At 40.9% G+C, this 24,710-nt stretch overlaps 1 protein-coding gene across 1 annotated transcript in view; it reads right to left on the reverse strand.

Moving 5' to 3' along the window:
- The window catches only part of PRKG1 (protein kinase cGMP-dependent 1), a 1,238,678-nt gene that overhangs the window by 116,221 nt on the left and 1,097,747 nt on the right, over positions 1 to 24,710 (reverse strand). The window contains exon 8 of the mRNA XM_077755217.1: positions 13,511 to 13,576. Coding sequence (XP_077611343.1) covers positions 13,511 to 13,576 — 66 coding nt within the window. The remainder of the gene's footprint in view (positions 1 to 13,510; positions 13,577 to 24,710) is intronic.

A 24,710-nucleotide genomic window follows, 5' to 3' on the forward strand; every position in this document is an offset into this window, starting at 1 on the left:
CTACCCCTCCATGCTACTTCTCAGCGTGTTCCACACACACCTCCACCATCCCTTACAGGCAAGCACTCACCCAACCCGTGTCCTCGGCCCGCTTTCCCCGCAACTGATTGACTTACTTTTCTGAAATCGTTACTGCCTACAGGTTCAGTCTTGTTTTCCACCTGCGTCCTCTCACTGGAACCTCCCAACGGCTCTGGAAGGCAGGTACCACGATCCTTACATTGCACGAGGTTTACAGCAGGTTTTCTGAGACTCCACACTTCTGACATTTGGGATCAGGCTATTGTCCCCGAGAAGGCCTGTCCTGGCTAAGATGACACTTAGCAACATCCCTCACCTCTGTCTACTTGACATTAAAATACGTCTCCAGACATTGTCAAGGTCTCCATTTGGGAGCAAGAGCCAAGAGGTAAGGCTTAGAGGGTTAGGTAACCTCTGTGAGCACAGAGCTAGAAGTAGTCAGTCTGGGATTTGATGGTCTGATCTGCACCCGACCCCATCCCCAGGCCCATGGCCGTCACGGCTGCATCTCTATCCTTGAATGTTCCAGATCTGCACTAAGATGCCTCCCTGCATCTCTCACCAGCATCTCAAACTCAACTCCACTGTCGCCGCATAACTACCTTCTGTCAGACTCACAGCTCCATAAACCGTCCCGCTGGATCCACCTATTGTCAGCCTGCAGCGCGTGAGACTCTACCCTTTGGTGCAAGCCCATCACATGTGTCTTGGTGACCTCTCCTGAAATTGTTCCTCCTTGTCCTGTCTACTACCAGCGCCTTATCCAGGCTACGACATCTTGCCCTACCTCGGAAGCAACATTTGGTATCTCTGCCTCAATTTCTCCCACTTTAATCTTAAAAAGAGTTCCTTAACAGAATCTAGCTGGCCAGTTGACACTCATTTGGCCGGCATCAAAGCACCAGCATAAAAACAGTGTAACACACAGATCTACTGTGTGGCTCTGAGAAAGTCATTGAGCCACTATGACCCTTAGTTTCCTTTTCTAGTTTTTTTTTTTTTAACGTCCTCTTTCCCCATAGGCATGTAGTGTGGTAGGACAGAGATGAAATAGGAAAATAAAGGCACATGGAGATGCTCAGAAATTCACATATTAACTTCTCTGAACGTGTTTCCTTCTTCCCCACCACTGACCACAACCAGCATCATCTGCAAATGGGGGCCTTCTGATGTCATCATCCTGAGCTTTTAATTTCACTGGTCACTTAGATGTTTTTCACATTTTCGTCTACTCTTCCCTTCCAAGTACCTTGTTATCCTTTCCCATTTGCTCCTGACCTTTCAGAAAAAGATTATATGAGCTCTTTTCTGCTCTTGCAATGTTGTGAAGCCTTTTAAATGTGTTTATTCTTCCCCAGGATGAAGAGGCCATTGCAAAAAGGAAACAACTCGGCTCCACGTATCAATTACAACAGAAGAATAAATGTCAAACCAGCTCTTCTTGGAAGCTGACATATTTCTTGCCCTGGGCTGATGTGCCCCATCATCATGTCATTTAAGACTGTTTCAACCCAAATGTCGAGCCGGTCAGGGTGCAGCGCAACAGATGCTCTCACACAGCGCCACTAGAAGCTGGCCGGGAACCAGTCTACACAGCAAGTTTAAAATATGCATATCGTGTGAATAAGCGATGCTGCCCCTCAAGGAAATAGTTCCAAGGAGGGAAAAGGGCATATGCAAAGAATTCTTTACAAGAATTAGAAACTGAAATGAGTTTACCTGGTCTAGCACATTTAAGAAACCAAGGAGAGGAAAGGTCTCAGCTTACACTCATGAGAGGTTTTAATCAGGCTGGTATATGTGATATGGCAATGTGAAGTCATCGGCTTTGAAAGCGGAACTGTGTTCGCACACCAGCTCTTAAAAGCTGTACATTTTGCAACATGATACCTTGACTGTCCGGAACCAAGTCTATCTTTACAAGACAGAAGAAACAGCATCCTTCGTAGGCTTGCTCTTTGAGAAGTCATGTGCAGATGCATATACATATCACCAACCTATCAATCTGCATTATGTTTTTTTTTCATTTTTAACATTTTATTTATTTCTTAGAGAGAGAGAGAGAGACAGACAGCGTGAGCAGGGGAGGGTCAGAGAGAGATGGAGATACAGAATCTGAAGCAGGCTCCAGGCTCTGAGCTAGCTGTCAGCACACAGCCCAATGCGGGGCTGGAACCCATGAACTGTGAGATCATGACTGGAGCCAAAGTTGGACGTTCAACCGACTGAGCCACCAAGGCGCCTCTCAATCTGCATTAGCTTTGTGATTGGCACACATGTTTAATACATGACAGTACAAACTGGTCTATTAATCCCTATCCCTATATTTATGTCGGCTGTCCCTGTATGTGGACAAGGTAGAAAACAGACTTAGACAGTGTGACCTCACTATTTGAGGAAATACACTAACATATTAACAGTAGTTACCTTTGGATGGCAGAATTGTATTTATATTTTTCTGTGCTTTCCAATTTTTCTCAGTGAGGAGTTATGATGCTTATAATCACCTGATGCGGACTGACTAAAAATGTAAAACAAAACACAATGGAGAGAAAATAATGCAGCATGAAGTTCTCAGATTTCAGGGTTCTCATCTAGATGAAAATACACTATCTCCAGTTTACTGGGCAGGAAAATATCACCCTTCTCCACAACCAAGTCATCATCTGCCTTTGCCAGCCTGGCTTCTGTTTTCACATTCATTCCATTGCAGTGACGCCATGGGGCTGTGTCTAACACAACTGTTAAACTCCGTCCAAACTGGTACACTCTGAAAGGTACAGAGCTTAGTCTAGGAATAAGATTTCATTGTTATTGTAGCTGATGCTAATCTAGTTCCTGTGTCGACACTACAAATTTCAAAATGAGTACCAATTGCTAGACATACTGAAAAAAAATCAAAGACCTATATCTTTATTACCCAGATGGGCCCATAATAACGGTCTCACCAGGGAAGTATTTCTCCTAAAGTACACAAAACCACTTAACTCGGCCAGAAAAAAAGGAATGTGAGTATCTAACACAGAATCCAACTTTCAAACTTAGTGATGACATTATTGGTTTTTAAAGTAAAGTTGATCAGAAATTGATCTTGGCATTGCCCCCCACTTCCTATTTTAGCTCTAGAACAAAAGTATCATTATGGCCCCCTCCTCAAATAAACAGCCCAAACACCACACAGAAGACCCTCCAGGAGAATTTCAAATATAAAAGTTCAAATATTACCTCTTTAATTGAAGAAATGAAGACCTATTTTTCAGATATGGAAACAGACTGTTCAGAGGATTTCTTATTCATCCACACAACTGATGAATGAGTTCCAAAGGAACTGCTGAATCTCTAAACAACAGTTTTTGAAACATCTAAGCAGGGAGGAGAATGCAAACCTCAGAAACGTAGAATGGTTTTAAGTATTTATGGGGGAAAATGAATTATTTATTCACCAAGGTAAGATGAAACAATCACGGTCATTAACAACACGAAAGCTGTGATTATAAGATCTTAAAACTGATTAACTGTGAACTCCAACATCAACTTCCATTCATCAGCTGATTGTCAGGAAACATACAAACTCATGTCTCACTCCAACGGACTTCTCAATGCCCATCTCCCATTTCCCCTCCCCCCCACTCCTCCATCTATCCTCAGCTTGTTTTCCGTATTTAAGGTTCTCTTATGGTTTGCCTTCCTCCCTCCCTGTAATGATTTTCCCCCCTTCCCTCCCCACGGTCCTCTGTTAAGTTTCTCTTATTCCACATATGAGTGAAAACACATGGTATCTGTCCTTCTCTGACTGACTTATTTCGCTCAGCATAACACCCTTGAGTTCTATCCACGTTGCTACAAATGGCCAGATTTCATTCTTTCTCATTGCCATGTAGTATTCCATCGTATAGATAAACCACATCTTTTTTTTTTTAATGTTTTAATTTATTTGTGAAAGAGAGAGACAGTGTGAGCAGGGGAGGCTCAGACAGAGAGGGAAATACAGAATCGGAAGTAGGCTCCAGGCTCTGAGCCATCAGCACATGGCCCAATGCCGGGCTGGAACCCATGAACTGTGAGATCATGACCTGAGCTAAGTCGGATGCCTAACTGACTGAGCCACCCCAACACCACATCTTTATCCATTTGTCAGTTGATGGACATTTAGGCTCCTTCCATGATTTGGCTATTGTTGAGAGTGCTGCTATGAACATCAGGGTCCATGTGTCCCTATGCATCAGCACTCCTGTATCCCTTGGGTGAATTCCTAGCAGTGCTATTGCTGGGTCATAGGGGAGTTCTTTTGTTAATTTTTTGAGGAACCTCCACACTGTTTTCCAGAGGGGCTGCACCAGTTTACATTCCCACCAACAGTGTAGGAGGGTGCCCGTTTCTCCACATCCTCGTCAGCATCTAGAGTTTCCTGATTTGTTCATTTTAGCCACTCCAGTCACTAATTCTCTATAACAAACTTCTCTTGCTCAGATTACTGGGTACTGCTTCTTTCCTGATTGGACTCTGATATAGAGCGAAGCATCCATTCATTCCTACAGATTCTTAGTGAGGGTTTATCAGACTCCATGACATTGTGCCAAGATTGGAGGAGATAGCAGGGAACACAAACGTGGCTTCTGGCCTCCTCTCTCATTTATGAATCAAAACAGACCAGCAAGTGTCGTACACGTACGACACAGTAAGGGTAGGAGGGTATCTGAAAAGTGACAGGAGTGCCTGACCTACTACGGAGGCCAGAGAAGTGGGTGAGTCCAGGCTTTGCATATGCTTAAGGAAAGAAATTAACTGAAATAATCAAGCTGTCGTTTTATTTCAGGGATTCAACTATCTAACCACGGTAGGGGTTTGAGGCAGTGAGGTCAGCAGCCATTTGAAACAAGAATTTTTCTCACTTATCTTATTTTCCTAGAAGTAGAATTCATTGTAGATTTAGTTCAACAAGAATATTTTAGCTCAGTTCACAAACTATCAACAATACCATTGCTCTGTCTGTTCATTTCCATTTTTTTAGCTTCCTGAACCAACTATTTCTCTTTACGCATTCAAAACATATTTATTTATTTTGAGAGAGAGAGTGCAAGCTGGGGAGGGCAGAGAGAGAGAGAGAGAGAGAGAGAGAGACGGGGAATCCCAAGCAGGCTCTGCTCTGTCAGCACAGAGCCTGACATGGGACTTGAACTCATGAAACCTGAGATCATGACCTGAGCCAAAATCAAGAGGTGGACACTTAATTGACTGAGCCGCCCAGGTGCCCGTCTTTGTATGCATTTCTATTCATCACAGCACTGACCCTACAGCTCGACACGGCATGGGTACTCACGAGGTACTCCTTCAATTAATATCTGCAGGTGTTTTCTATCTTGCTAATTCAGATCATATCATAATTCAGGTGAAATAAGCACTAAAAGCAATGTAAGAGGGCTATGTTGCAATCCCATCATGGGCACCAAAGGCTTTGGATGGTCCATATTCCTCTGAGACCTACCTTTCTCTTTTCTAAACTGAAGAATTTTCAAAGAGAGGATTTTCAAAGTCTCATGAAGTTACAAAATTCTCAGATACAGCAGTAGAAGACAAGAATACAAATGTCATATCCATCTTTATTAAATCTTCTCATTAAACACTGTGATTTGAGTGCAACAGATATGCCTGGTCCTCAGTTCTGTCACTTGTAAAATAAATTGACCTGTAACAGGGGTTAGCAAACTGTGACGCTTGGGCCAAATGACAGACTCTAAGCCACAAAGTTTAAGATATTTATTATCTTGTCCTTTAGAAAAACTGTTTCTGAGGTCTCTCCCACTTTTCCTAGATCTCTGCTATGACTTTTTTTTTAAGGCAATTTTTATTTTTTATTTATTTTTTTACAGTTTATTGTCAAATTAGTTTCCACATAANTTTTGCCCCCTCCTCTGCTATGACTTTCTAAGTAATCCACTTAACCATCTAAAAGTTCTTAACAATGTTTTTCAAACAAAAAAATGTAGTGCATTTTTTAAACATCCATTTTTGAGAGAGAGAGAGAGAGAGGCAGAGAGACAGAGACAGAGGGAGATACAGGATCTGAAGCAGGCTCCAGGCTCTGAGCTGTCAGCACAGAGCCCGATGCAGGGCTCAAACTGATGAATCATGAGATCATGGCCTAAGCCGAAGTCGGACACTTAACTGACTGAGCCACCCAGACGCCCCTGTAGTGCAATTTTGATTAATGACCTACCAACATATTAAGGACATTGGACTTCTTTTATTCTGAACAGAGAGGCTACAAAAGAGTACTGTTAGAACCCCTGTGGGTTCGTGACTTTAAGAGCTGTAAGCTATCCTTACAGCAGGGATAAAAATAATATAATAATATAATATTTACATAAATAGTAGGTCATTTAGATCCCCAGCTGCTAGACATCTGAGTGACCGACACGTGGCAGGTAACCAGTAAGTTCTAGTTGGGTGGATGAAGCAAGGGGGTGTGCCTTCTCACCGCGTTCTCCAGGATGCTGTGTTTCCCTTCCCTAAGGACTTGCAGGAGGAGCAAGAGGTCCCATTCTAAAGCGCTGAGGTAGGTACACATGACAAATGACAGTCCCATCCACCTCTTTCCATCACTGAAGCCACAAATACAGTCCCTAGATACACTTTTATCTAGTGGAAATGTGTTTATTTTGTACTTAGATCATGCTTACTCAGGGCACACTATAATTCAACTCACATCATTAAACTGAGCCAATATAATGTCTCTCTCACTTCTAAACTTCTGGATTTTATCTTTCCTGCTTACTATTTTTTAGAAGGCACAGCAATCAATAACAGCTCCATAAAAAAGACAAGCCCAAATGATCGCAGCTGATACAAGCCTCACAAGGTATACTAGGCTTTTGTGATCAGCCTGCAAATACCCTCACATCACCCCCGATTTCGCTTTGGAACACAAGTCAAAATCAAATTATTCTTGGCTGTAGGACAGGCTGAGGCGGTGAAATATTTTAAGTTTATCAGTTTCTCAGTTAACCAGTGTGGCTACAGGCAGTGTGGCCTCCGGTCTCTGTAGTCCTATGTTGTGAGCACAGAATGGCAAGTTATAGAAAGACAAGGACCCGGGTGACCTAACGGGGCCAACCCCACTGGCTGCATGGGCCTTCATGAGACTGACCTGGCTGGTGGGGTCAGAAGGATGCCTGAAAGCCTGCTGTCCCCAAATCCTTCCCCTTTCCTCCTCCCTCGTGGCACATGAAATACTAAAATCCTTTGGATTTTATGATTTCTCCATCTTTGGCATATGTCATCAAAATGCAAATAACTCTTGCAGAGAATCATCTTAATTTCTAATTAGCTGTTACTTAAATTAATGCAAACCTGACGTGAAGTCCTAGAGATTGCAGGAGTTGAAATAAGAAGACAAAGGATAAAAAAACAAAGAAAGCTAAAGGCACCTGGGTGGCTCAGTTGGTTAAGAGTCTGACTCTTGATTTCAGTTCAAATCACGATCTCACGGCTTGTGAGTTCAAGCCCCACTGCCAGTGCAGAGACTGCTTGAGATTCCCTGTCTCTCTGTGCCCCTCTTCTGCTCTCTCGCTCTCTCTCAAAAATAAATAAATAAACATTAAAAAAAAGATGGCTGAGCACAGCATGGAGGGAAATCAGAACAGAACCACTGGGGGCAGCACTCAATGCTCCAACATCATCTCAGTAAGGGGTTGGCAAAACTATCCCTCATAGGCCAAATTCAGCCCAGTGTCTGTTTTCCTCGTATGGTCATGATCTAAGAATTATTTTTGTCATTTTTAAATGGTGGAAATAAAAAAAATCTCAAACAATAAGTAATACTTCTTAACACCTGAAACTAACATGAAAGTCAAATTTCAGCATCCATAAACCAGGCCTACTGGAACAGACCCACGTCCGTCCACTGATGTACTGTCTTTGGTTCATTTTGCGTTACAGCAGAGTTGGGTAGCTGCAACCAAGAACACTGGGTCCACAAAGCAGAAGTATTTACTGGCTGGCCCTTTTTAGAGAAAGTTTTCCAACCTCTGGTGTAAGTCATACAGTCCGGGTTCATAGTGCAGACTCTACTCAGAAAATAAAAGTTCCACTCTTAATACAACCAACCATTTTGGTTGGGTGGCTTAGTGATCACCTGCTCTTCCTTGAGCATAGGCCTTGGTGAGCCTCAGCCCTAACACCAGATGTGTAACAGAAACACATATAGCACACCCACCCCTCTGAGATGAGCTGGATAAATGTGATTTTCTCCATATGTGTCCATCTCCTCTGACATTCTGAGTCCTGATAGAGAAGGCTTCCTGGGTTCTTGCCCGGCTGACTCACTATTTGATAGACCTAGCCCTGAGCGTGGATGAAGTGGATTTACCATTTCTGTTTATTTTTCCTTGAACTTGGAGTTGGACACCTGAAAAGCTATGGCAAAGGCAAGTGGAGAAAGTACCAATCCACTGGAGGCAAGAAGGCTGGGGAGAAGTCAGGGCAGAGATGAAGTCAGAACAAGATTTCGAGAGACTGGGGTAGGTATGGCTAAAGAACTGGAAACCAGTGCTAGAAAGAACTGCAGGTGGAGGGAAGGGTGACCAGAAGATGGAGGTTTTGCTACTGTCACTGACAAAGAAACAAACAAACAAAAACTCCTGTAATATAAGCACAGATTTGTCCCTGACTGAGCTGACCCATATATCTTTTTCAGACCTATGTTGAATCTGTGCTTTGTTCATGTCTAGAGTCCAGGAATCTGAGACAGGAAACAGGTATGAACTGTTATTTTCCTTAGTGAATAAACATAAAATTTCCTATAGTCTAGTTCTAACCCCAATTTTAACACCTAAGCCCCTGCATGGGGATTGAGAAATAGCATTCAGTTGGCCAGATCCAGTGACTTTTTCTCAATGTCCAGTCTTTCTTGGTAACCTGTTTGCTTCCCTGTTTTTAATGGGGAACCATCCTTAGACTTATGAGTTGTCTCCTAAGCATGAGTCTAGTAGCTAGAATCTTGCTCTTTTAAATACATGACATAATTTTAAATACATGCCTATTACATAGGAGGCAACATCAGTCCTAGGAGGTAAGAACTTGAACCATACTCATCCTAGCTTCCCTGATCTACAGAGATCTCTCAGTTTCTGAGACTGCCATTTGAGACTCCCTCCTAATTTCATTATTTTTATAGACAGCATACTCTACTTCCTCTAGGCTAGTTCTTGGTCTCCTCCCCCAACTCTGTCCCAATGACAACTGTGTCAAGCCACTACAGACTCCAAAGTATGACTGAATATTCCAAGTGTCAGTAATGAAAAGGTTAGTGTATATGGTTTGTAAATTATTTTGGTGATGTCTAGAGTCCCATGGTGGGGGGTGCCTTAGACATCACATGGAATGACTTAGAAGGATAAAGGGAAGACTTTTAGGTACTCTAGAGGCTTTACCCCCATGAAGCCAGTAAAGTTTCTGCTTTCTAACTTATTTTGTTTAAGCAACAGATCTGGCAAAACAGAAGTTTGAAAAACAATGGTGATGAGATGTTATTTTAGCTTCAGTCAAAATAATTAACAGTGTGATACAAGGATGGACCAATCAGAATGGATACTGGTACTGGGGTCTACCAGAAGTCTCCTTTTAGTTGTTAGCTCCCTGGGTGGGGGAATCAGATGACCAGGGCAGTAGAGGGGTGGAAGGGACACACAGGGATCTCAGACCACTGCTCCTTACCAATCAATATAAAAATAGTTCCATTTTCATAACCAGTATGGCTATGTCTTAGAAGCTACATAGTAAGTCAGGAATCGAGTTAGGACTCTAACTTAGATCTTCATTTCCTGGGGAAAAATACAAAACTCTATAATACTGGCAGTTATGTTACCATTTTTAACAATGATCTCAACATGTAAGAAAATAAGCAGTCTTTTCCGAATTTCTAGCTTCATCAACAACTCAAGCCAGTAAAGTAGTAGATATTGAATAACTGGTTATGAAACATTCTAATATACTTCCTTTTACATTTATTTATTTTCATGGGTTCTGAAAGAAAAAGTGCTAAAGATACCTAACCATTTTTTAAATATTCAAAAATTGTATTAGTGGAAAATGACTGTTCTGCTCAACACATATCCCTTTTTAGTCAATTTTCAAATTCTGGAGTCACTACAGATAGTTATAAAGATCAGCATGAGGCTGCAAGAAACTAATCATCAGAGAACACTTTTGGGGACAACCAGCTATCGGTGTATCATTTCCTAGTTTGTCGATGAGCATTTTTTGAAAGGAAATTCTGACATGCATGATTACTTACAATAATGTGCTTTCGCTTTCCCTCTGGAAGGATAAAGCATAATTACAGGCTTATGTAACATGGTACCTCACTTGTAAATTTGTGAAAGAAGCTTCTTTTGTTGACAGGTCTTGTGTTGGCCATCTGTTTGCATGGGATGCAGCCCGAGTGCTCCCCTAATTGGCCATAAATTAGGTGTCAACAGCAGGTTCTTGACAGGAGGCTTCAGTTACACTTTGGTTGTTTCTCAAGCTGTGAATTCGACATTTGGTGGGAAGAGCCATTTCCCTTCTGCGAGTACAAAAATGCATGTTTTGACTTCTACGTGCAGGCTCTCCTCCCTATCATTCTATTCAAAGGCCTCTCTCAAGGCCTCCTCTCAGTGTATATTCCTCAGGATCAACTTCTGCCAATTAGACAGAAAAACTGCTAGATCAGAGGGGCTCCCGCACCTTCTGCAAGAGGAGAGTGCATTTACTGAATGCTTACTACGCATCCTGTGCTGTGCATGGACCTTTGTGCAAAAGCAACTGTTTCATCTTCCAACCAATCGTCAATTTAGGTATTAGGAACCTATTTTGCAGATGAGGAAGCTGAGATTTAGCGTTTACATAACTGTCCATATTAAGTGTTAAGTAACAGCCCAAAAATGGTGCAGTTGACAAAGCCAGAGCAAAGTATATACGACTACATTTGAAAAAACGAGAAAATTCGGATGAGGGCCAAAGTGTGTACAAGATGCTAAGTGGTGTTCCTTTACTCTTCAGGCCCACAGTATACGAGATTGAAGAAGCAGGACCAGATGGCCCATAAAATCCCATCTAGTTTGTTTGTCTGATTAATCTGGGCTTTGTCACTTACCAGGAAATCTTATCAAGTTATTAAACTTCTATGGGCTTCAATTCCCTCTTGTGGCTACCTTCGGGAATGGATGCCATGCATGTGAAAATTCCCAAATTATAAAGACTGTAGGGATATAAACTGATGAGGCAACCTATCCACCCTAGACACCCAGCATATCCTCACCCCACCGGTGACTCCTTCGCTGGCTAGATTTTCTCACTTTACACTTTATTTTTTTTTTAAGATTTTATTTCTAACTAATCTCTACACCCAATGTGGGGCTTGAACTCATGACCCTGAGATCAAGAATCAGATGCTTTTCCAACTAAGCCAGCCAGATGCCCTTCTTGCTTTATATTTTAGAGGCAAGACCAAGGCCATATTGAGTTCCCATAACTTTCCTTAGCTAAATCTCTACAAATTTTCGACTTCGCCTCTTAAAAAAACAGAAGAAAAGAAGCATACATTCTCCAAGTATTCATTCCTTTTTTGCCCACAATTTCCTCCCCTGTGGCCCCATTTCCATCCAATAGTCCCTTTATTATTTCATTTCCTCCATCTTCATGGATGCATGTATGTACTCATCACAGGATATTCTCCAAGACTCACCAATGCCTCATGTTCCCCCTTCCCTTCTTCCTTTCCTTCCTTCCTTCCCCCCTTTCCTTCTTCCTTCCCCTCTTTCCACCAAGTTCTTAAAAGAATGAACCCTTAGTCTGGGTGATCTCACTTCCTTAGCCCCCACTCACTCTCTGCAACCTGGACTCCATTCTCACCACTTGAGTGAAGTTTTTTTCTCCCAGGATACTGACCTATTGGCCTTTTCTCTGTCAGCCTCCGGCTTCCATGTACATTGGACACCTTTTACACAAGTTCATCCAGTCCCTTGGTTTCAGCTGCTAACTCTACATAAGCAAATTTGAAGTTAATTTTAAGTTAACTCCAACAAGAGTTCTTGTCCCACGAATTCTACCTCCTGCAGACCATCTGTTCTTGAGTATCTCACTTGTATGTCAGGTTCATTGTATTTTTGATGGAATACCACTGTGCTTCCCAAACTGAGTCTTCTCTACATCTTGTAGATCATCTCTCAATCCTGACTATACCCCTAGTTTCTTCCTTGGCCTTTTCATTCGGTCAAGGAGTAAGCCCTCAGGTTTTACCTTTTCATCTGAATGCATTCCTCCTCTAGCTGGTCTTATGATCACCACATGGATTTACAGATGCTAACCAGATATACCCCTCCTACTTCACCCCTAACACATTTTACAGAGCCTTCTGGGATTATTCTTCCAAATACAGTGATATAGTGGCGCTATTTTGTTGGCATGAAACTGTCAGTTACCTTCATCCCAACGGCGAGTGTTCGTGGTGAACCAGCCCCAACGCGTCTGTGAGGCACCTGTCACCGCAACTCACCCGCCTCCTCTGCCACAGCGCCAAGCCAGCCAGTGCCCTGGATTCCTGCTCCCTCACCAGTACTGCTGTCCTTCACTCTACTCACTGGCCTCTCTTGTACTTCCGGATCCACCTCATCGTACCGCAAGGGGGTGCTCTGGACCCTTCCCACTTTCTGCCGTGTGTGGAGGCTACACCTGCTCTAGCAGAAGCGAACCCCCGCAAGCAGCATCTGTGCTGCCTCTCAGACTCTTCTCGCAGCACAGAACACAACGCCTTGTACACGGTAGAACCTCAGTAAGACATGAGGGAAATAAAGAGAATGAGCAGGTGATGTTGTTTCTGGGAACCAGATGAGGAGTGTCTGTGTCAGACGTCAGTCTGCAGCTGTGCTGTTGCTCTGGTTCTAGAGATCCAGTGCCAAGGGGCCTCCAGAACTGACATGTGTGGATCTAGTGGGACCCCTCTCCCCCTAGAGCTCACGGAGCTCCACCCCTAACTCCATCGTCTGGACTGCTCACTTCTGGCCCCATGGCACGGTCCACGGACTCTCACAGCCTCTTCCAGCCCCGTGGCTGAACTAATGGTGTGCTTTACAGTGCTTTCCCTCGGGTCAGGCACTTGGCTTTTCTGATAAACTCTCTCTCTCTCTCTCTCTCTCTCTCTCTCTCTCTCTCTCTCACACACACACACACACACACACACACACACACACACACACACACACGGTGTGGCTAAGCACCCTGCGAAAGATCTCAAGGACAGAATGGACAAGAGGGAATGAGGATCACAGGGAAGGAGAATTCCTTCCCATTCCAAGAAAAGCAGGAAATGAGAATCAAATACAAAACTCATTTTAAAATGAAACAGTATAAAACAAGGTTTGACAACTCCATAAAACGACATCTAATTCTAAGAACTGATGCAGGCCACTGACAGGTGCGTGCGGGATGCACAGTAAAGCAAGGTACTCACTCTCTGTCGATGACCAGGCAGGTCACAGCCTCTGCAGCAATTACGTTGGCGGTCCTCACATCCTCCCTGTGGGAGAAAAGAGTGAGATTGAAGTAAAATCACTTTTAACATCAAAGAGAAGGGTTCATTGTGATTAATTTCAGGAAACATGGTAAATTATGTGTACCTCTCAGATTTATCCACCCTCAGGGTTAAGCTTTGTTCATGTTTGAAAGTTCCTTGTCCTAAGGAACCACCATACTTTTACCATTATCCCACAAATCCTACAGTTAATAATCCAGGAGTTATAATTTTCTATCTTGAGTTTCGTTTCTAGAAGTGAAGCAAAATTTTACACCATCATTCCCTGTGCTCTTTGGGGAATCTAAGAATTAACTGGATGGTGACAAGGATGGTAATGGATGATGGTAATTAGAATGTTTAGAGGATTTTTCTGGGCACTGAGTATCTAATCCATTTGTGTATGAATTTATTATTATAACCTTGAGAACAATGGATCTGTTTTAATTATCACCTTAGAGACCCTGTTTATTGTGGCTAACCTTTTGACAACTTATAATACACAGTTATTCATCTATACCAGAAAATTATTTGACAAATTTTAATCGCTCTGATTGAAATATGTGTATATATATATATACAGTTTCTTTGGAAGCATCCAATTTGTCACTTCAGGTATATCTACCAACCTCTTAAACCTTTAAAAATTTGTTCTTGTATTTCTTGTCTTACCCAGAGGTCAAAGATTTTGTAAATTAACATTCACATTTCATTCTGAGCTACTAAAAATTTAATAGTATTACTGCATGGAAACATTAAGTTATACTTGAAAATGTACTCCTTTTCCTAGAAAAGATTTCTGAGTTAATATAATTAACAATAAATATAAGTTTGAAACACATTATAGGGAAACATACATCGAAATAAGATAGTGTTAGTAATACATCCTAAAAATCATAATCCAAACATCATAGATCTCTAATAATAGGCTTTTCAAGTCTTGGAAATAAAGATGTACCCACTGAATTTTTAATATTTTCAAAATGCACTACATTCTCACACACAGATCTGAACTCAGTTCTTCCACTGATCTGTTCTCTCTCATTGCTGCCACGCCATGCTATTAAAATTACACTTGCTTTATAATAGCCATCAATGTTGAGTATTTGGTAAACACTTTCCTCCTTACTATGATTCATTTTTTTCAGAAATATCTTGGGGCACCTAGGCGACTCAGTCACTTAAGCGTCCAACTCTTAATTTCGACTCAGGTCATGATCCCAGGGTCGTGGGATCAAGCCCTGAATCGGGCTCTGTGCTGATGGTGCAGAGCCTGCTTGGGATCTCTCTCTCTCTCTGTCTCTGTCTCTCTCTTTCTCTCTCTCTCTGCCCTTTCCCGAGCACATGCATGCTCTCTCCTTCAAAAATAAACATAAAAAACCACCCCAGAAATATCTTGATGATATTGTTAAGCAGTCATACTTCACAGAGACTTTAAAATCATTTTTCCACTTCTACAGGAACCCACATTGGGATTCTGGTAGAGTTGTATTACATTTATACATTGATTTCAAAAGAAAGATTTTTGATTATATTAATTTTCTATACATGATACATGCATCATGTATACATGCATGATAGAACATTCTTCTTTAAGATTTCTTCATCTTTTTTGCTAGGTCCAGATTTTTTTTAAAAAAGGAATTCTTGATGGGGCGCCTGGATGGCTCAGTTTATTAAGTGTCCCACTTTGACTCAGGTCATGCTCTCGTAGTTTGTGGGTTTAAGCCCTGCGTCAGGCTCTGTGCTGACAGCTCAGAGCCTGGAGCCTGCTTTGGATTCTGTGTCTCCCTCTCTTTCTGCCCCTCCCCTGCTCACACTCTGTCTCTCCCTGTCTCAAAAATAAACATTAAAATTTTTTTTTAAAAGAATTCTTGGGTGTTTTATATCAATAAGTTTTCTTATGAAAGCAGTCTGTTTCCATTTCTGTTTCTCATTGGTTATTGCTATTAAAGAAAAAGATGCTATCGATGATTATATATCTAAATTTTTTTTTACATTTATTTATTTTTGAGAGACAGAGAGAGACAGAATATGAGTAGGAAAAAAGGCAGAGAGAGGAGGATACACAGAATTCGAAGCAGGATCCAGGCTCTGAGCTGCCGGCATATCCCAAAGCAGGCCTTGAACCCATGAACCATGAGATCATGACCTGAGCGGAAGTTGGACGCTTAAACCAGTAGGGCCATGCAGTCACCCTGATAATTATGTATTTTTAAACCACATGTCACACTAAGCTCTCTTCTGATTCTACAACTCTTATTATGGTCTCCTCAACTCCCAGTAGGATTCTACCAGCGTCTGCCTCACATCCCCACCCTCCAGCCAAACTGGCTGCCATTTTTCTCTGTTGAATGCTTCACACACCTCCTGTCAGGACTCCCTCACTCGCCCTCCTGGCCCGGGAGGTGCTTCCCCAACTCCTTGACTAGTTCACCCCTGCTGACCCTTTAGATCTTGGCCCACGTATCTCTGCCTCAGTGAACTAGAATCAACCCGCCCAGGCTCCCTGTTCACCTGTGCTCATGGCCTATGTATTTCTCCACCCGAGCACCTATCAGTTTGGAACTTAGACATTTATTTGTGTGGTCACTTGGTCCCTTGGATGATTGTATCCCCCTCCCCCTAAACCATAGGAGGGCAGTTCCCTGGCTGGTTTTACTCCTTGTTTTACCCAGAATGCCGGGCCTGTGGGAGGTGTGTGGCAGGTGTGTGGTACAAGATGGCACAGCCTGGAGCCCACGGGTAGGACCGCACAGAGCAGGCTCTGGACTCGCACTGTGCTGGTTTCATGAGACAGGCTATGAACTACGCAAAAGCCTCAAGTATCAGAACCGTAAGTCTGCCCACTCACTGTAGGGTAAGAAATGCGATAAAGGGAGGCTTATCCTAATGCCCAACCATGGACAGCAGCGTGTTTTTCCATTTATTCTGATTGTTCTGATCCCTTGTGCGGCCACGCTGTCCAACGTTTTGTGAAACATTCCTAGTCAACAGAGTGCAGATTTTCTTTCTGTTCCAAGGGAGCAGACAGTATATTTTCAACTCTGTTACTTTCTGAGCAGGGATTTTTTTTCTGTGCAGTGGATACAACAGGCAGAAAATCTCACTAATGCCCACCATTAGGTCCTTCATTTATCACACAAATAACTTATTTCTTAGGAGACTGCTCATGGTGGTATGTCACTATACAATGCTGCTAAAAAAAACAAAAAACAAAAAACAAAAAACACCCAGAAAACAGAACTCCCATCATGGTTTTATAGAAAATATTTAAATCTGAATTTTCCTAAAATATATTATCATCTTGACAATTTAGAAACTGCTCACGAAGTCCTTAAAATATAATATACACAAAATAATGCTTTCTTTTGAATCTACTTTCTACACATAGTAATTTTTAAAATGATTTCATCACAAATTTCTAATATTTTAAGATGTTATTATGTTATCTGGCCTAAATTGGATATACTTTTTTAAATGAATGTAATTTTCTTGCAACAAAAGAAAACACATCAATGTTTTAAAATATAGATGAAGATGGGGCACCTTGGTGGCTCAGTTGGGTGAGTGTCCAACTTTGGCTCAGGTCATGATCTCACGGTTCGTGAGCTCGAGCCCCATGTTGGGCTCTGTGCTGACAGCTTGCCCCTCCCCAACTTGTACTCTATCTGTTTCTCTCTCTCGTTCTGTGTCTCTCAAAAATAAGTAAAAACATTAAAAAATTAAATAAAACATACATGAGGAAAAGTAACTATCAGAAGAAATTGTCAGTAGAAATCAGAAATATTTTATTTTAAAAAGGAAAACCTGTAAGTTATGCCCTACAATTAAGTTTAGTGCCTAGTTAAGTGACATATATCAAGACAGAGAAGCTGTGTAACATGGGGAAAACAATATATTAAATATTAGATGACAACATTTGCTATTAACTGATTAGCTAGTATATAACAGGAACCATCTTAGCCAATTCACACAAATCTCATTCAGTGGATACAGCAGAGGGGAGCTATTGTATCTCAGATTTACACATGAGGACAGAGGTTAGGTAACATGCCTCAAGTCAAACATAGCTAGTGAATAGCCGCTCTGGAATCTGAACAGAGATCTGGCTCAAGGGCTTATGTCTTTCTGCAAAAGTCCACTGTGTATACACTCTGCTACCAGATTTCATTTTGACAACAATTCTCAATGCATTCTAGTGCAAAATAACTTAGGAGCACTAGGTAGTCCTAATGTCTATCTGTCATCATAAAAAATACATTCGGTTGTTAATAGAAACAATATAAATAGCTTTACAGGTGCTCAATTGCAAAGCCAATGCAATGAGCCCTTTTGTTTCTCATATTGTTAGAGTTCCTATCCATGGCTATGTTCTAGCCCTGATATGTTGCTTTAAATTAACGTTACATTACAATAGGAAACTGTTAAACGCTGAATTCATTTAATGCCAAACTCATATTGACACTATGCTGTCATTACATCTCTACTATTTAGGTGTTTAATGTCATTGTGCCTGTTGACGCAGGTGTCTAGAAATGCTGTCTCTGAGAGTCCAGAGAAGCTGCTTTTGTGAGAGACAAAACGCTGTCTGATCTAGTATCAACATACGTTAATCCCTTATTTTAGGAGGGATGGTAGAAACTTCTAATGAGAGAATATTATTCATATAAGCGGACAATACTGTGACTTACTTTGCCTGTTGATTTCCTTTGTAGGTCCAAGCAAATATCTGGATTGAGATATGAAACATTACACACTCCTATAACACACAGGTCCTAATAGCTCCATGTGGTTATTGAACTTATCTCTATCCACACATAGCTGTTTTGATAGTGGCTTCACACAGAACACCCACCAAGTTCACAGGGGCTTCATGTAACACTGGCTGAGATGTGAGAAAGAGTTTTAAAAACTGAGCTTTCTTTCATTTTTACTTTTTTTTGTCAGATCATGGTATTTGATCATTTCTAGCAGAAGAAGACACGAGATTTTCAAAGTCTCATTGACACTGACCAAAAGATAACCTCATAGTTAGAGTCATAAGATAATGTGCAATATACTTATTTAAAAAGATCCACCAAGCACAGGCTGCCTCCTAACACCCAACACTTCTTTATAGTAAATAAATGCACATGTGTCTACAGAAGAGTCCCCATCTAACATGCACATTGTCTCTGCGAGTCAAACGTCACACCCATCCATTTCTGTCCCTGTGGGTTAGTTATTTCAGCGTGACCTTTCATAAACATGTACAATCGTACAAGTCACTACTGTTGGTAGGTTAACAGCTATTTTGCAAACTTGCTATTGGTTAATGAATCATTGCTGGCAAAGCTATGCAGTTTAGTAAGTAGTGCTCTCTTTTTTAAGCATTTTTGAAGGAGTTAGAAAGTCCTTTCCATGAAATCACAGAGCATGAAAAACAATCCAAATAGTTGCAAATGCGGTTTTCTGGACACTGACTCTGATATTCTTTGAGCTTCATCACTCGAGTCTTCATCATCACTGTATCCCAAAGTGGAGTCACTGTCCGTATCGGAATAATCCATAGCAAGGGTTTACATGGACTCGTCTCGTTCTGAAACAATTTCTGTATGCCTCGTGGCTGCTGGAGAACTCTACAGCACATTGATGTCTCGGGGGAACAAACACAGAGCGTATGAGGCCAAAGTAGAACACGGTTCATGCAAAGGCACTGGCCTGGTAGGGGCTCTTCCTTTTCGAGCTCTAGGGCAATGTGACTCCTGGCAGCGTCACCCAGGCATTTCTGGGGAGCCAGGCTTCATGGAAACTGACACCACTCCCAGGGCCTGTGAGCTTAGGCAGCCCATGGCTCCCAGCACTTCATTCTCTGTCCAGGGCAAGTGCAGAGCCTCCCCAGCCCGGCGTGCCTCATGCTGGACAAAAGAAACCCTTTTCATCTCAGAACTTAAGGCAAATGAACTTAACTACAGCAGGATGATAAACGTGAAGCAGCCACTTAAAATGAAGTTGCACTTTGAATTACTGATGAACTGGAGTTGTAGGATTCATAGCAACTTCAACTGTGCATTCAAATTCGTAAGTTTGGTCCCAGAGCAGTGAAATGGTGTTGCACTGAAAGCTGTGTCCGGCTTCTCCCTGAGTCTACTTCCTATTTAGTCATAAGGTTATTCCAACATGATTTATACATCCCACACTCTGTAAAATGAATCAATACACTGCAAATATATGCATGTCTTCCAACCAAGGTTGGCACAGTCATGAGCCAATCAATTTTAGCCTCTGGTGTCCTATCATCCCTTTAAGGTCCTCGGGGACATCCGAGAAGCATGTGGCCCTTTACACTTTCTCTCTAGAAACTCCCTCCCCACGTTTCTGTAATAAATCACCCTCCTAATTCTTTCTGACACCACCTTCTCAAATTATTTTCCTGAGCCCTTTACCTTAGTTCACGAACACATAGGTATTCCTCCAAAATTCTGTGTCTGGCCTTCTGTTGCGTTGGGTTGACTTCTCTTACTGGGGAAATGTCACATCATCTTATGGTATCAACATCTGGTTTTGACTCCCAAGACTTTATTTTAACCTTTATTCCTCTTCTCCTGGACATCTCTCTCGTGAAGTCCCATTGCCCCCTCTAATTCAAACCTCACTAATTTTCTATTAACCTCAACCACTGGGTTCTTTGGGTTCCCTATGACATCACCGTTTGGGTCAATGACATGACCATTCTTACATTTGCCCAGGCTCAGAAGATTAAATTCACTCTTATCTCCCTCCTTCACTGCATAGCTTTGATCATACTGCCTTCTCTCTTCACCTATCCCTCCTGCCATCGCTAGAGCTACCACTCTATTTGGGCCATCGCCATTCCTACCAGGAATGCTGATCTGGGCCCATAACTGGGGCTCTGTGCTCCCCTTCTCTCTCCCTCTTCCCAGCCATCTCTCACTTTGTGGCACATTTTCACATTTACATCTCGTTGTGTCAACTCTTTGCATGAAAACTTTCCAAGGAAACTTTCAAAAGAGAAAAGTTTCTCCACTGTTATTTAAAGGTAGAGGTTCTCTGCTCTCTGACCTCTCGCCTTTCTAAGCACCGTACAGACTGTCCTCTACACACTTGCGACAACTAACAGCTTCCTGAAAAGACACCAGCTATTGCCTCCATGCCTGTGCTCATAAATGTGGTACTGCCAAGCACCCTCTATTCCAGTGCTTTACATGCTCATCCACGCAAACATCCCCGGTCTTTCAGTACCATTTGTAAAGGGAGAAAATCCACATAAGAAATACGTGTACCTATTAATTACAGAAAAAATAATTAAAATAACAAAAACAGAAAAGAGTGAGAGAAAAACAGAAAAATAATCATGACCTCATCTGCCAGGAGATAACTAAGGTTAACACCTTGGTGAATAGTCTTCAAACACTTTATTATTCTTAAGTATTCACATGTTTCATAGACATAATCCTAACAAGTCAATAGTTATTGTAACAAATATTTACCGAGGGTTATTATATTCTGCATGCCTGAATCTTGCAGTCTAGTGGGGACAGAAGTTAAATTAGTATGCAAGCATATTAATCGAAAACACCAATCAAAGAGCACGCGATCAGAGATATAATAAGGAAGGACGTCATTTGGAAATTCAGGGGACAGACAACCTTTTTGAGGATGTTAAACACTAAGACTCTAAGGATTTATTGTTTAAAAAGAGATGGACTAAGTGAACATTTTTTCCCTTACCATAATACATAAAACTTTAAAAATTAGTTGGAAAGCACAAGCTCAATTAAAGAAAACATTTTCTAGGCTCTGATGAAATAAAGTATCAAGGACATCACTTTAGGTGACTAATTTTAGAACAGCGATGGCCTTTTCACTTTTAAAGTAGATGTTGCTGTACACCCACTGATGTATTAAGACATATTATCTAAACAGAAAAGATGACCTTGGCCCTTTAGAATCTTCCAACATAGACTACAGGAGTAATGACAAAACAAATGCATAAAAATCACTGCATCATCAAGAATATGTACCCACTCATGGTCAACAGCAGTACACTAGAGTTTGAAGCAGGTGCATTTTCTGGAGCCCACCCAAGACATTCTCTATTTCTCATCAATAGTAGGAGCTCATGACATGACCTCAAAAAGATGTTTCTCTAGGCAGAACAATCCCAAGCGTGATCCATAAAGTCACTCTGAAGTATATTCTTCCTGGTGACAGTGGTGGATATTTCCATTCCCTGTATTAATTCACTTCCTGAGAGGATGCACCTCCCATTGGATCAATATCTACAGAAGGTCACATTAAGTAAAGAGATAATGGGTTTGGAAGAATTCAATTTTCACTGTTCTTAATATGACTTCTGCTGCGTTGACGGCATAATAGATCTTTTATGTGGCATATGAACTTTGCATTCATGACATGCTCCAATGACAACGAACATGGATGTTTACTCGCCTGCACCAAATGAAATGGCCATTTTTTGCACAGCTGCTGGAAATTTCCTATGGTCCAACCTAATACATGGAATTCATGAAGGGGAGAAGAAGCAATTGCAGAGGAAGAAATACTACTATTTCTTTGTGACACAGGCTGAAGTGAGTGCCAACAGTCATCCATGCTGCTTCCATATTCCATAATTCAAGGGACACATACATTCTTCTGAATGCTGATGCAATTGGTGGCTTTTGCTTTTCTGTCTGGACATTAAAGCCTATTCTCTGTATATTCCATCATGGCTAGGCTACGAAAGGACCAGTGAAGAAACTCCTGTTTTTTTTTCTTGTTGTTGTTGCTGTTGCCAGAGTACAAAGAGTATTCACTCTGTACTCTGGCTTCCAATAGTCAACTCTATGGCCAAGTCTTACAAATTTAAATAACACCTTCCCGGAGTGTACTTTTTGGAGAGAATGAAGAATTCACTTTTCTCCTTTATTCTGTTATTATTTTATTAGTTGTTTAGAAGTATAGGTTCAGATATTATGTTACCATAGTTTTCTTAGAGGCCCATTTTGTCTGTTTCTGAATGATTTAGAGGTGTTTTAATTTGAGAGAGAAGAAAAAGAAAGAATTTTCCTCTGTTAAAATTTTTCAATAAGTCAACCCTAAAGTACAACACAATAGATATTTGTGCCTTTACTCAAATTAGATGCTCACTTTCCACTTAACTCACTGCCTCCCCTTCTCTGAACCATACTTCGTAATAGTCTAGATTAAAATAAACCTACTAGTTGGGTCTACTTTTCAGACAGTGACACATGTAATTCTGTAATGCAACTGGTCAAACAAAGTTTGCATTTTAGAAGATATTAACAGACACATGATTCCACATGTGTCTCATGGGTCATACATACTTTAAGGAATAAAATAATGCATTGGCCTTGTTTTTTGTTTTCTGCATTCCACAGAGTTGAAAAATTTATGCTTCAATTTTCCCCATATTTACAGTAGTGGAAATGGAGTATATTTAGAATGAGGGCTAGAAATTTGGTACCAGTAAACCCCACTGATGCTTGTTGGAAATGAATGTTAAGTTGCTTGGTCACATATTTCAAAGGACTTCTACCTAAAGAGCCTTCAACCTGGTAGTGTGTCCCCTCCTATAAAGAATTCAGGCAACATGTCATGAAGAGGGTCTCTTCTTTCTTTTTTGTTTTTAATGTTTATTTATTTTTGAGGGGGGGCGGAGAGAAGAGGGAAGAGAAAGAGGGAGGGAAGGAGAAAGCGGGAGATCAGGGGAGAGGCAGAGAGAGAGCGAGACACAGAATCTGAAGCAGGTTCCAGGCTGTAAGCTCTTAGCACAGAGCCTGTTGCAGACGGAGCTCAAACACACAAACCATGAGGTCATGACCTGGGCTGAAGTCAAATGCTTAACCGCCTGAGCCACCCAGGCACCCCTTATTTCCTGTTCTATTGCCAACATAGTGTGTGACCTTGAGAAAGTGCCCCATTCTTTTTTTTCATTTATTTGCATAGGAAATGGTGACTGAAATTAGTGCTCTGTTCTCTTTTGTAATTAGTTTTATCAATGTGGACACTTTTCAAAAATTCTAATTATCATGGTTTTCAATGCTCTTGAGACAATTTATCCTGAATCCAAGGGTATTTCTTTATATAGAAAAGAATATGCTAAGCTTGTAATTGCGATCTACTATCTGAATATGTCAGTGACATATCACGGCAGAGATTTTCATATAAGTAGTATTTATCTGTAACTGAAAATGTATTTTCAAATAGAAATTAGACATGTTCACTTGAAATAATTCACTGAAAATCAGAAGTCAAGAAAAATGTAATAAATGTTTATAAAAACCATATATTGATAATTAAAAATTAAAATTGAGATTTTAGGGGTACCTGGGTGGCTCAGTCGGTTAAGTGTCTAACTCTTGATTTTGGCTCAGGTCATGATCTCACAGTTAATGAGTTTGAGCCCCTTGTCAGGCTCTGCTCTGACAGTGCGCCTGCTTGTGATTCTCTCTCTCACTCTCGCTCTCTCTCACTCTCTCCCCCTCCCCCTCTTGCTCTCTATCTCTCAGAATAAATAAAAACAAATTTAAAAAATAAAATAAAATTGAGATTTTAATTGGGCTTTTTCATGGAAGAGAAATAGCTAAAATTTTATTTTATTATTTTTTTAGAATTTTAAAATAGAACTAAAATATTAAAGAAATTTCCTTTCTTTTTGGTTCTTGCTTCTCACATATTTCCTATTTTGCATTATTTGAATAAAGAGTTTGCTTTCTAAACAATATTCTTCAGTGATTTTAGAATCTAGGTTATCTATTATGCTATAATTTTATCCAAATTAAAGATTAACTTTGAATCACAGATAAACAGAAGAAACAATTAAAGAAAGGAAACTCATGTCTATGCTTATACAGTACCAATTTAAATTTAAAAAACGCTAAAATGAAACCACTACATACAAGTAAAATAGTTGGTGTTGGTCAGGAAAAGCAGGCAGGATATACTGGATTTTTTGAATAAATAAATTTTTACCAAAAATTTTAATATATTAGACTTGTCCTATGTGCCTAGCAACTTTAGTTTTAAGCTATATGTAGGATTTTAAATAGTTTTAAAATATTATACCATTTAAATATCTAAATAATTGAGGGCTAATTGCTTTAAAATGTAAAGA

Source organism: Crocuta crocuta, unplaced genomic scaffold, assembly GCF_008692635.1.
Source record: "Crocuta crocuta isolate KB4526 unplaced genomic scaffold, BGI_CrCroc_1.0 scaffold2, whole genome shotgun sequence".
Classification (NCBI taxonomy): Eukaryota; Metazoa; Chordata; class Mammalia; order Carnivora; family Hyaenidae; genus Crocuta; species Crocuta crocuta.